Raw genomic sequence first — 14,093 nt, 5'->3', positions numbered from 1 at the left:
ACAATGTGCAGGGGATGACCAGAGACTGCAGACAGTGCAGGGAATGACCAGAGACTGCAGACAGTGCAGGGAATGACCAGAGACTGCAGACAGTGCAGGGAATGACCAGAGACTGCAGACAGTGCGGGGAATGACCAGAGACTGCAGACAGTGCAGGGAATGACCAGAGACTGCAGACAGTGCAGGGGATGACCAGAGACTGCAGACAGTGCAGGGGATGACCAGAGACTGCAGACAGTGCAGGGGATGACCAGAGACTGCAGGCAGTGCAGGGGATGACCAGAGACTGCAGGCAGTGCAGGGGATGACCAGAGACTGCAGGCAGTGCAGGGGATGACCAGAGACTGCAGGCAGTGCAGGGGATGACCAGAGACTGCAGACAGTGCAGGGAATGACCAGAGACTGCTGACCTTTGGGGAGGGAGGGGGAGCAGGTACTTGAATTTGACAAGTACCCGCTCCCACTTTCGCGGAGTTGTCCTTCCCTCTTCTTCCCGGGCCGGCTTCTGTGACAGCCGGGTACCCACTGCGCATGCGCGAGAAGCGCTGCGCTTTGTGAATGGCCCGGCGCCTTCTGGGACCTGTCATGTGTCCCAGAAGACACCGGATCATTCACAAAGCGCAGCACATGCGCAGTGGGCTCCCGGCTGTCACAGAAGCCAGCGCGGGAAGACTGTGCAGCGCTGGAGCGAGGAACAGGTAAGGCCCTGCAGGAGAGAACAGCTGAGCGGCCGGTCCGGTATTCTGACATGGTGGCGGCAGAAATACCGGACGTGCCGCTTTATATTCGCTCCATAAGACGCACTGACATTTTCCCCCCTTTTTTGGGTGGAAAAAAGTGCGTCTTATGGAGCGAAAAATACGGTAGGTCATCATGAAAAGATCTTTGCTGTTGCATTTCAGCCCCTGGTAGTGCAACTGAAACAAGTAATCATCTTTGGGTAGCAAGGCACTGTCAAAAGATCTCCTGGATAAAGTTAAAGTCAGGAGATGGATACACAAAAAAATTCAAATACTTTATCAATGCCTAGAAGCACAGTGAAGTCTATTAGGAAGTGTAAGGTATTTGGTACAACACAGACCCTCCCTGGATCAGGATGTCACTCCTAATTGGATGAAAGAGCCAGGAGGAAATTGGTGAGAGAGGCTACCAAGATGCCTACAGCACCTCTGAAGCAGTGTCAGAAATTTATGACAAAGAGTGGTCATTATGTGCATGTGACAACAATATCACAAATTTTCCACAAATATGGTGTATGGGAGGGCTGCAAAAAAAAGCCACTACTCAAGAAAGGCCACATGCCGACACAAGTGAGCTTTGCCAAAACGCACCTTGAAGATTTTGAGGTCACATGAAAAAAGGTGTTCTGGTCAGATGAGACTAAAATTGAATGATATGGCCTCAACACTAAATGATATGTCTGGTGGAAAGCCAATACCGCTTACCCTCCAAATAACACATTCCTACAGTAAAGCAAGAAGGTGGTAATATCCTATTATGGGGGTGTTTCTCTGCAGCGGGGACTGGAGCACTTGTCAAGATAAAAGGAAAAATTGATGGGGCAAAATTCTTTAGGAAAATCTACTGCACTTTGCTAGAAAGTTGTCATTGGGAAGAAGGTTTACCTTCCAAGACAACAATAACACAAAACACACAGCAAATGACTACAGAGTGGTTGAAGGAGAAAAACGTGAATGTCCTTGCATGGCTTAGTTAGAACCCAGACTTAAACCCTGTTGAAAATCTGTGGAATGACTTGAAGACTGCAGTCCACAAATGGTCACCATCAAATTTAACTGAACTTAAGCAGAGTGGGCAAATATTGCAAAATCTAGATGTGCAAAGTTAGTAGAGACATATCCCAAAGGCTGTAGTTAAAGCAAAAGGCGGTTCAACAAAATACCGACACAAGGGGGAGATCCTCTTTCCAACTAACTCTGTGATTCTGTTTTTGAATTTGTTTAATTTTTTTCTGAAATGTTGGTATTATATCTTTCACTTGGATGTTATAAGTTGTAAATTGCTGTAAGCTGGATAAAAGAAAACTTTTCTGTCTTCATTACAGGCTGCAAAGCAACAAAAAAAAAAAAATTTTTAAAGGGGGTGATTCTTTTATATACCCACTGTATGTGTTATGTGAAACCCTTCACAGAATACAAATCCTTCAGTGAATGAGAAGCAGAGGGCAGGGGTGGTGCGGGCAGAGCTGCTATGTGGAGAAGATTGATCTCTCCTCTGAAAGACTTAGTTGTGGTACTCCCAGAGATACCCTAAAACTGTCATATGTAAATAAGAAGTCAGTGTAGCTGGTGGACTCTACCCCTAGTAGGCCTGCACATACTGTATAAAAAAAGTGGTTGAATTGTTGGAGTTTATCTTTAAGGTTGACAGATTTCCAGAACTTTGCTTATTGCAGACCAGTCTGCCCCTTTCTAGTTTGAATAATGCGGTCCATAATTTACTGTCTGCCATCCACATGTGACTGTGCTTATTTGTTGACCACTGAGATGTTTGGATCAATAATTGCCTCAATACTTATTGGGGGGAATTCATAAAGAGTGTCACAGACACTCTTTAGAATTCTATCCAACCTCCACACCTAAACTGTTTTGTACTTTTGCAAGATTCATGTTTCTGTCAGAAACTGACACTGAGGTTAGAGTGTACATACTCGACAACTCGTTCTCAGTACACTAAATCCAGACCACTTTGCCTGCCACACAGTCATATGCATGGCTGACGAGTTTTGTGGTGAAGTGGAACTGAGCAAATAGTTCTTCATCAGGTCCACCTTGCTTTTGATTGACTGTACATGACAGTGAGTGGATCCATAGCTGCTCTTGTCTAATAGTGGCTTTCAAATTCGTCCACTGCCATCTGCTGTTGATCAGAAGCAAGATGTATCTCCTGGGGAACAAGACTCTTAAGTTCACCATTAGTCTCTGCCCACCCAGCCTGTGCTGCGGCTGTGGGAACTAGTTTCCTATCAGGTACATCTCCTCTGTGACTCATCAATTGACAAATACAGGCATTATCATATTTGGTAGACACTGATGCAACACCTCCTGCACTCAGGGACCCAGATCAGTAGAGAGCTGATGGACCAATAATACTAGAGTATATGGAAGTTTGTCCAAGACCGATGAACTGTTGTGCTGCTCCAACACGAAGCTGGGAAAGCTCGATACAAACTGTAGTAGAGAACAAAAACAGGGCGCACCAACCTTGCGCATTACCTCGGTAAACAATTAGTGGATTTATTGATTTAAGAGTTATACTCACAAAAGTAGCAATATAACAGGCATATATAATCCAAAAACGAATCATACGATAAGGAGACACGTGCCAATCCCATCAGAAGGGGAGACTCTCAGAGTAACGCTGACGCGTTTCAAAGGGGGGTCCCTTTTTCATCAGAGTTAACCAGACTGAGATAACCCTCCTCTATATAGAGTCAGTATCTATGTGTGAGCCTTCCCAAATGGGCAGGACAAACATCCTAGGAGGTGGGGCCAATGTGCCACAACAAAGATATAAATATATATGTAGAAAACATAAAAATGTTTGTAGACATAAAATTAGAATAAAAATATATAGATACAATTGTAGATATATGCCTACAAATAAAAATATGCTAAAAAGATGACAAAATTGTGTACGTATACTTGATACAATAATTAATTCGAAAGTGACTATAGTTATATGTGCATACTAAATAAAAAGGGGTATATAAAAGGTGAACAGCAAAAAGCCTTGCCCAGTCCATAGGTACCATACAAATTAAACTTCAAATTAATTAAGCAAAGGTAATCAAATGACCTGAATAAAATATTATATTATTATTACCTTAAAGTTGTAAATGGAGTCACGTGATCACTTATACAGTGGTTTATATTGATTTCTATTAGAACCATGTAGAAAGGACTTTTAAAAGCTCTCAGCAATTACAATTTGAAGTTTTTTATACTATTTTAGCTCGGTCAGCTAGTAACTGAAAGCCATTTTGGCAAAGTGTGCTTTTCCATGTGTCAGATTTGCAAAATGGCAGTGGAGAGAGGAATTTAAACTGCTAGTTAGTACAGGTGGCCGAGGAACGCACACCAGCATCTAAGACCCTTCTGCGCATGCGTGATGCGTTCCAGCCGCCATTTTGAAGAAGAGATTGTCACAAGAGGAACGGCCCATTTCTGCGCATGCGCACTACCCTCCGGACACCTTCAACGCCCCTCATATGAGAGTCAGAGGGGAGAGAAGAAGCTGCGGCTGTGCACAGTCTCAGGCTATTAGGAGCCAACGCACACGGGACCGGGGAGCACAGAGACACAGGTCTCTGTTTGATCCCCTAAATAAGGGGGGAAGGAAGAAAAAAAAATAGTAATACTAAAATGGAAATAAGGTATATAGCCTATATTAAATAAAAAGTGGTAATAATGGGCAAACCAAGGGAGGAGAGGGAACATGAATTATGATTAATCTACAATGAGTGCTGGCTGTAAATTAATAAATAAAGTAATTAATAAATACATAATTAGTAGCTGAAGAGCCGGTACATTCTAATTCTATCACAATTGCCAGAAACAGAGATAAATAAATTAAAGTAAAATAAAGAATAAAAGAATTACTACATATATTGGAAATATACATGATACTTAAGATGATGGACAACAGAAAATTGAGTATAACATTTAAGTATCTAAAAATTGGGTGATAAAATTGCATAAGGAGTACTTCCTGTATACAGTACCTGAAATGACAAACAAAAATTCTCATATAGACTATACCAAGGTGTGTGTTTCTAGATCATCATTTAAACCCCTAGGGGATAAAGTGTCTAATGTAAAAATCCAAAAGCTCTCTCCACAGTAATTACTCTGGTGGACTTCTTTCAAGCAACGAGGGACTGAATAGTTATCTTTGCAGTTCTTATTATTACTTTTATACTCACTGATATGAACTCTCAGGGGGCGAGAAGTGCGGCCTATATAAAGTAAGCCACATGGACACATACACAACGAATGATGTCCCACAGTTGATAAACTATTTAATGGCATATTTCTTGCCATCAGACCCAGTAATGTCGCGCTTGCGATGCAAGGTGAACTCGCAAGTGCCACAGTTAGTTCTTTTTAGCATGTTTTTATTGGTAGCCATATATCTACAATTGTATCTATATATTTTTATTCAAATTTTATGTCTACATACATTTCTATGTTTTCTACATATATATTTATATCTTTGTTGTGACACGTTGGCCCCACCTCCTAGGATGTGTTTGTCCTGCCCATTTGGGAAGGCTCACACATAGATACTGACACTATATATAGAGGAGGGTTAGCTCTGATGAAGAAGGGACCGCCTTTGAAACGCGTCAGCATTACTCTGAGCATCTCCCCTTCCGATGGGATTCGCACGTGTCTCCTTATCGTATGATTCGTTTTTGGATTATATATACCTGTTATACTGCTACTTTTGTGAGTATATCTCTTAAATCAATAAATCCACTAATTGTTTACTGAGGTAATGCGCAAGGTTGATGCGCTCTGTTTTTTTTCTCTATTACCATATTTGGGTAATGACATCATATCCCAAAACCATTTGTTTACTTTTAGCATTAAGCCAGGAAATTTCTTAACAGCTGAATGGGGCCAGGGATATACATACATGACAGCTTCCCAGCACAGACATGCCCCACTCTGAGTAGTGGTAGATCTCTGTACACCAGCTCAGAGTTGGTCTTAATTATTGCCAATGTCCTAATCTGCAAGCTAGCAGTACATCTTTACCCACTTTACCCACCAAAAGACGGCTACAGCATGGTTCTCTTGTTCTGGGAGGGCATCTATAGAAGCCCTCTCAAAACTCCCCTCTCTCAAGCCCCCTGGGGCATGCATCAGGCATGCTCTGTGACCAACCACAACTGATCACATGTAAACAGACTTGCCAGATATTGGCAGTCTTTTCCTCACATGGTGTGTCTGTGTAAGGAAGAGATAGCTGATACCTGGCAAGGTTGTAAGCACTTTGTTTATATCGATAATCAGGGCACTGATCATTCCTGTACGATGTGATTTTCAGACCATTCATTTGAGTGGGCTGAAATCACACTGAATTGCACCAAAAGTAGTGCATGCACATCTAAAAATTACCTGCACTCTTATAAAATATGGCCAATCCCTTTCACTTTTTGGTCTCCCCCTCCCTTGACACCTCCACCCCCTGATCCCCTTTCAAATCCGATATCCCCCCTTACTGACCTTCTCTGTTGTATTTATAGTTAAAATTACCAGAACAACTACTACTGAATAGTCTTTTTTTCTGAAGGATGTTGACTTGCTGTTTATTGTCATGCGATACATGATGTGAAGAATACTTATACAGCTCTAAGTTTTTCAAATATAAATTCAGTTGATACTGAACGATCTTCAACTTTCATTGTAACTATTGTATGCTTCATGCCTTTTGTTTGATGTGGTGAACTTCACCTTGAACTAAATAAAACATGTTTAAAATGCAGTACCATGTGACCCGATACAGGCAAATGCATTGAGATTGCATTCTGTGTTTTGGGGTGTCGCTAGGCATCTATTGGCACCCTCAGAAGATCGCACACCTAATGAGTTTGGAATGTCATGTGGGAAATGCACACAGAACGTGGGTTTCCCTCACCACATTCCAGGGTGTACTGACTCCAAAGCAAAAAAAGATGCCCCTGCTACACCTCCAGTCATACCAAAAAATATTAATTACATTTACTGGTACTTTATCCAACTATTTTTCATTACACTGGCAATTGAAAATAGTCAACAATATTTACTTAATAAATATGTTTACTAGTTACACAGTACAAAACAGGAACAAAGGGATTTTGTTACAGAAAAGGGAAGCTTTGCTATGACCCATTGTTCTAATTAAATCCTGTTTGCTTATATGGGTCACTGCACTTTGTACATCATTGCAATCCACCTTGCAATAAAGCATCACATAAGTAAAAAATTTTGAGCAAGACATGTACTTGTAAAGAAGAAACTGAATGCATCACCTGAGCTGCACGGTGCTGCTTCCTGTCTCTGAAATCATCCCCCAAAGTATGCAGCTCCAGCTCTCATGTTCTCTTTGCTGTCTGTCTTGATGAACAGAAAACAGAGTACTCCTAATTGACAAAGGAACTTTCACCCCTTTTCTTTATTAGGGCAGTATCTGCTCCATTTTTTATGTTTAGACAAGTAGTTCAAATTTTGTGCTAGCACCACTTTTTGTTAATTCCCCCTATTAAATATTTAGGTCATACACAGAGGGCTCAGGAAGTGAAGGGGGTAATTCCCTCCTAGACTGTAAGCTCCAAGGAGCAGGGCCCTCGAACCCCTCGTGTATCGCATTGTATTGTTATTGTACTGTCACATGTATTGTCTCCCATTATATTGTACAGCTCTGAGCGAACTGTTGGCGCTTTATAAATACTGTATAATAATAATAATGTACAGGCCACATACAATGGAAAGTGAGGATAAAGGAGTTAATGTGCAGATATGCAAGATAAAGGAAGTAAGGGGCTAATATGCATGCCAGATGAGAGACAGGATGGAACTGTCACATACTGTAGAGGGGTGAATGACAGTAGAGAGGTGGATGACACTGTTTTGCTTGATTCTCCTATCAATACAGTCAGTGTTCACTCCCACGGAGCTATTGTGTTTTGTCAGCGGAAACCCATCCCTGCCGGGAGAACATAGTAATTATTGCTAGTGGCTATAGCTGCTGGCCATAATCACATGTAAAAATCCGACATGCTGGTTGTACCAAAGTCGATCAGCCTGCCCATAGATGTTTTTAATTTCGGATTGTCCTTGCTGAACCTGCCGAGATTTGAACCATCTATGGCTGGGTTTAGTTTCATTATATTGTATGCCCTTTTATATCCTCACATTTGTGTCATGTACTAGTTAATCCATATTTGACATGGCTTCAATTTCAGATCTCGTGCATTCTCCCACCTATTACAGGGGGAGACTGGTAACTTTTGGCCTGGGAGGAAAGCTTAAACAACTAACCTATCCATAGAAGGTATAATTTCCTGTGGACTAAAGAGAGTGCCACACACATGTGCTGTGGAGTCAAATAACTGGTGGCCATGGTTAAAAGTGGATGTTGGCTTAAAGTACCTATTTTTTTGCATACTGTCACCAGTCAGTGTCCCTGTTATACCTGGTTGATTCAGTTCTAGCAACTTGAAGGTCATAAAGCAGGAGCAAAAGCAAAAGTGCTGGACAGGAGAGAAAAAAGGACTCAATGCTTTATGGCGTTATATAAAGGCATACCTTGAAATGTGATTACATCTTGCTTATCCAAGCCAGGCACTTATTTGGTAGCTTTGGGAGCATGCACATCTAAAGGGATGTTGTTGCTGTTTTCTATAATATTACTTTATGCAGATAATCCTGTGTCAGCAGATAGCTTGAATATACTTTGCGAACTACAGTAGGAGAATTTTGAAAGGTTGTATTTCTAAACATTCTTTATTAATCTGGATGTATTAAAGATAAAGCTTGTTATTCTAATATAGCCCCTTTTCCACAAACAGAACCATTAATTTCTCTAGGTATAATAAACCTAGGTATGTATCTAATTTCAGGATAATGTGATTAATGAAATCTTCTGCTAGTCCTGTGTACAGTATATTTTAAAAAGACTACATTGTGGGAATTTTTCTAGGTTATGTCATCGAGCATAACCATTTGTAGCCAGTTTAGAAAAATTCAGGATTTTTCTAATGTCTGGTAATATTGCATAGCACTTACTGTATTTTTCCCCATTCAGGTGGAAATGCTGGAGCGCAAATATGGAGGCCGTCTCATAACCAGACATGCAGCACGCACCATACAAACTGCATTCCGGCAGTATCAGATGAACAAGAATTTTGAGAGGCTCCGAAGTTCAATGTCAGAAAACCGCATGTCAAGACGGATTGTGTTGTCCAATATGAGAATGCAGTTCTCTTTTGAAGGGCCAGAGAAAGTCCACAGTTCCTATTTTGAAGGAAAGCAGGTGTCATTGTCTAATGATGGTACAAAATTAGGGCACCGTATTGTGCAATCAGATTGTGGGGATCTTGGTGAGCAAGCATCTATAAAATCCCCAGCGGGGTCCAGTGATTTTGCTGATGCCATCACAGAACTGGAGGATGCTTTCTCCAGACAAGTCAAGTCCCTTGCAGAATCTATTGATGATGCTTTAAACTGCCGTAGTTTACATGCAGATGAGGCACAAGCATCTGATCAAGTCAGAGGTCGAGAACTAGAAAGAAGTACCTGCGGACAGATTAAGCAAGCCCATAATCTGGATCACAGGAAACTGGATGAAATGACAGCTTCGTATAGTGATGTTACGTTGTATATTGATGAGGAGGAACTGTCTCCTCCCCTTCCTCTTTCCCAGTCTGTGGATAGACCGTCTAGCACAGAATCTGACTTGAGACTTAGATCAATGAACTCTTCTCAAGAGTACTGGTCAATGACTCACAAAGACGATAAATTAGATACTGACACAAGCTGCCGTAGCACACCGTCATTGGAGTGCCAGGACCATAGATCGCGAATAGACCATCTTCCTTTGCTTACTATCGAACCTCCCAGTGACAGTTCAGTGGACTTGAGTGATCGGTCTGAAAGAGGATCTATAAAAAGGCAAAATGTGTATGAACGAAGCATCCACAGTCAGCAAGGCAGTCCTAAACATATCCCCCATATTCCTACAAAGATAATCCCTAGGGACGAGGAACAATCCCGCCATCGACCCAGGCCAATTGATGCACAGTTGATCATTAATGGCACTGTAAACCGTCAGAGCAAGTCTGAATCTGATTATTCTGATGGCGACAATGACAGTATAAATAGCACTTCTAACTCTAATGACACCATAAACTGCAGCTCAGAATCCTCCAGAGACAGCCTCAGAGAACAGACCCTGAGCAAACAGACCTATCATAAAGAGACCCGCAACAGCTGGGATTCACCAGCATTCAGCAATGATGTGATCAGGAAACGACACTATAGAATTGGGCTGAATCTTTTCAACAAGTAAGTAACTTTTCCAACAATATATATTTTTGTTTAGATGTACAGTTCTCATGCATTATGATCATTTAGCAGATATACAAATGTTCTAGTTCTGTCCAATAACCGTCAAATACTTTTTACTCCTTTAGCAACTGTAGTTTATTATCATGTTTCTTGCCTTCTGATTTGTAGCTAATAACAAAGAAAGTTCTCTCTACAGCTTTTCCATTAATAGAAACCTGTCATGAGAGAAATTAAGAAGCTGCCCTTGCTGACCTTGTGTTCAAAAAATTCTAGTTTAATGCTGGGCCCATTGTTTTATAACTTTGAACCACTGACCTGGAAGAAGTATGCAGATGAGGACTTATCACCAGATCTGCATCGTACTTGTTTCAGATCAGAACATTCAGTATTAATAAAATCAGACAAATCAAAAGGAGGTCAGCAAAGTTAACCCCTCTTTCTCTCATGACACCTAGTATAAGTATTTCAATTCGTCTTCATATCAGCATCTTGTAGTTCCATACACAACAACATTATGCAAAGAGAGGGAAGAACAGCTTTTGGAGCCATCCATGCTCATCTGCATTGCACAATGTTGTTAGTCTAACACTGTTAACTTGCTGACAGGAGAAGAGGCCAAATGCAGTACAGTTATGACCAGGGTACTGCTACTATTTTGTTTGATCAAGCTGTACTGCCTAATTTTAGCAGAGATCAGGGAGCTAGCTGTGCTGTCTAGCAAGGGTGTCTGTATCAAATGACTAGTTGAAAAAAATTACATAATGTAACACTTGTTAGGTAAAGAACTTCACATGGATGTATTTCATGTCTATATATCTACTTGTCTGGAGTTCACCTTTGATGTTCCGTAACATTGATCCCAGAAATAAAGACTAATATGCCAGAGAATTGATGTTGAAACAAAAGAGGTTGAACACTGCAAAAGGACAAAGTCTGTCAAATTCAAACCATCCTGATTTTCTAATACTGGGATTTAGATGGTAAAACAAAAACTACAATCACAGTAGCAAATTCCTGTTCTAGGGCAGCTCACTGTGACGGGAGTCACTTTGGGTGGGGGGCCCATGGAACCCAGCTCACTTTGTAGAGGTGGGGAGACCCCTGTCTCAGCTCCCCATATCCCTCTTATGTGTAAATCACCCTGTGCCTGTTAGAGGTACAGGGTGATTTGTCCTAATATTGTGTGTGGGGTTGTTGATTGTTTAATGTTATGTGGCTGCATCCCATTGTTCTATTGTCTGTCTGGATTGGGAGCAAACTATTATGGGATGTATGTGTTTATGTGTATTCGCTGCCCTCAAGGTTTAGGAGTGTCTATGAAAATGTTTGACCAGAAGCGCATTTGTCAGGTCAGGCACTGATGTCGGACGAGAAGGTGCTCTGTCATTTTACGTGGCCTACCACTTTATGGCTGTTGTTCCCAGTTGCTTCCACTTTGTTATAATACCACTAACAGTCAGTTGACTGTAGAATATTTAGTAGCAAGGAAATTTCACAGATCGACTTGAAATTGCACAGGTGGCAACCTATCACGGTACCATGCTTGAATTCACTGAGCTCCTGAGAGCGACCCATTCTTTCACAAATGTTTGTAGAAGCAGTCTGCATGCCTCTGTGGTTGATTTTATACACCTGTGGTCATGGAAGTGATTGGAACACCTGAATCCATTGATTTGGAGGAGTGTTCCAATACTTTTGGCAATATAATGTATATTTAATCATTTCCCATGTGCTCACTACAGCCCTTTAACTGGGTCTTGAGGATGGGGATCAAAATGGACTTCCCAATCACGTGATCATTATGGTTTGCTGTAGCAGTGATCACATGATCAGAAGTCCATCCTGCCAGCCCTTGAATGTAATTAGAGACAGGGAACTGTCTGTGAGAGCTCAGTCACTGCTGGGAGTTCACAGTGAGCGCATTATCAGCACAGTTCTCCAGTTTTAGTAAATCAACCTCATTTTTAGGGTAAGCTTTTAAAAGTGTGTTGGTATTAAGGTATTTTGAATGTCATATGATGTGTGATTAGGAATGATGAAAGGAAGGAAGCAAATTTAATATCCTGCATTTAACGATAGATCATGCCGCAGGAAGTTGGCTGTTATCTGTTCATTGTGTTAGAATGTAAACTCTGAAATGCTTTCTGCATCCTGGTATGCTTGCCCTCATCAATTCCAACTGCCAGAAAGGGGCTATTCCCACTGCATTACATGTCAGTGCTGAGACACCTGAAAGGCATGGAGAGGTCCTCTAGCGAAAACACATGAGGTTTCTTTGTGCCATTAAGTACTGTACTGTTGAAATGTGAGCAATCTTTGCAATTTCCACTAATGCCTAATGTCTTTTTCAAGCTGCTTAGTTTGTCTGGAGATGTATTCTTGTGTACAGCACTATCATGTGTACATATATGCAACAAACGCTTAACATTCTGTAAAGTTATGAAATAAACTGCAGGTAAGCTGAAACTGATTTTCTAGCCACTCAACGGTTGTGTTGTGCTGGCTGCAAAAGATAATACAATCGTGCCTACAATTCTGTGAATAGATGTACAGAGTACGTACACTAATGTGAGTTAATTTCTCCCAAGCCTTTAAAGCTTGTCCCTTGTGTTCAGAGCAGATTATGTACCATATGCTGTGTTGGGAGCTATAGTGCCTGTCATGTCATTCACAATCGGAGAAAGTTCCAAGACTTGAGAATTTACACTCGTGTCGAAACTTGGGCAACTTTAAAGTCTAAGGCCTTATGTATCCAGATGGTTAGAGGCTGAAAATATGGCAAGTGTAAAATTCTGGGCGTTCATACCAGTGAATAGTTGTAAGTAGTTATATTCTTGTAAACGCCTATTCTGTGTGTGTCAGCATTTACCCTCATATGCACATACAACATATTTCCTGAACTAGGAAGTTTCTGGTTCAGGTAACACCCATGTACAGAAGCAACAGGCTTTACAAGAGTATAGCCGTGTGCAGCCAATCACTGGTCTGGAACGTTGTACGTGGCACTGTGGCTTCCCAGGTGTTGACTTCTGCACAGCTTTATAAGATGGGGATATTTTCAGCCTCTTACCATCTGGGTGCATGAAGCTTTACAGTACATGAAGGCTGCAGTAATCCATAATAAGCAATCAGAATTTAGCTTGCATTTATCTACATGTAAATCCAATCACTTAAATCTGGTATAAACTTAAACGTTAAAAAAAAAAAAAAACTAGAAATTTACATGAAGTATTATAAGATTTTATTAAAATAGTCTTTGCTGATTTTACCATGAAAGTCATGTTTGGACACTTTCTGTTACAGAGTGACAACGTTTTGACCCTTTCTTCCAGTTGTGCTCCTATATTTTCACTTTCTCATGTTGGCTCCTTATGGAGACTACACGTGGTACCTTCAAACGCACATTACGCAGTCATCATCCACTGCCTTGCCGTATGGGATGTACAAGCAAGCAGATATTCTGATAGGAAGCTTTAATGAACTGCCAAAGGGCTCCACAGTTCATTGAAAACTACAAGCCAACAGCCACTAAGACTCTTGGGACTGGCAGTTCATTCATTCACAGAAGTCCATGAATGAATGATGTGGACGTGTGGGTAGAGCTCTGCACGGCCTCGTTGTTTTCAAATATGACAGATAGTATGGGGAGACTTCTCCCTGTATTATCTGTCAGAAGGAGGTGGGCAGCAGGTGGTGGCTGCGTCTATGGGAACACCCTAAAAACGAGTGGAACATGTAATATCTTCCCAAAGGTGAACTTATCCTTTACCCCCCTGGCGGTATTATCGAGTGTAGCTTGGGGTTAAGTTTCAGTACCAAGAGCTGTAACCCCGAGCTACACTCGGGATTACCCTGCAGCATTGCTCAGTGATACCCTCGATCACTTACCTTGTCCTTCACTCCCGCAGTGTCCCCCATGCAGCGTCCCCGGCCATCTCCTCCGGCCAATGCTGGCATCCATCTTCCGGGTTCCGTTCCCTGCGAGTGTCGGAACGTACGGGATGTACGGGGGACAGA

General features: G+C 41.6%; 1 protein-coding gene across 10 annotated transcripts in view; it reads left to right on the top strand.

Moving 5' to 3' along the window:
• Positions 1 to 14,093, top strand: part of IQSEC1 (IQ motif and Sec7 domain ArfGEF 1) — a 440,052-nt gene that overhangs the window by 292,560 nt on the left and 133,399 nt on the right. For all 10 annotated transcript variants that reach the window (XM_089678737.1, XM_089678734.1, XM_089678733.1 and 7 more), the window contains one exon: positions 8,815 to 10,073. In XM_089678737.1, coding sequence (XP_089534863.1) covers positions 8,815 to 10,073 — 1,259 coding nt within the window. The remainder of the gene's footprint in view (positions 1 to 8,814; positions 10,074 to 14,093) is intronic.

Source organism: Staurois parvus, unplaced genomic scaffold, assembly GCF_062004578.1.
Source record: "Staurois parvus isolate SC_StPar_1 unplaced genomic scaffold, SC_StPar_1.0 ptg000209l, whole genome shotgun sequence".
In the NCBI taxonomy this organism is placed as follows: domain Eukaryota; kingdom Metazoa; phylum Chordata; class Amphibia; order Anura; family Ranidae; genus Staurois; species Staurois parvus.
Note: the sequence above shows the minus strand (reverse complement) of the source record. Positions and strands in the feature narration are given on the sequence as shown.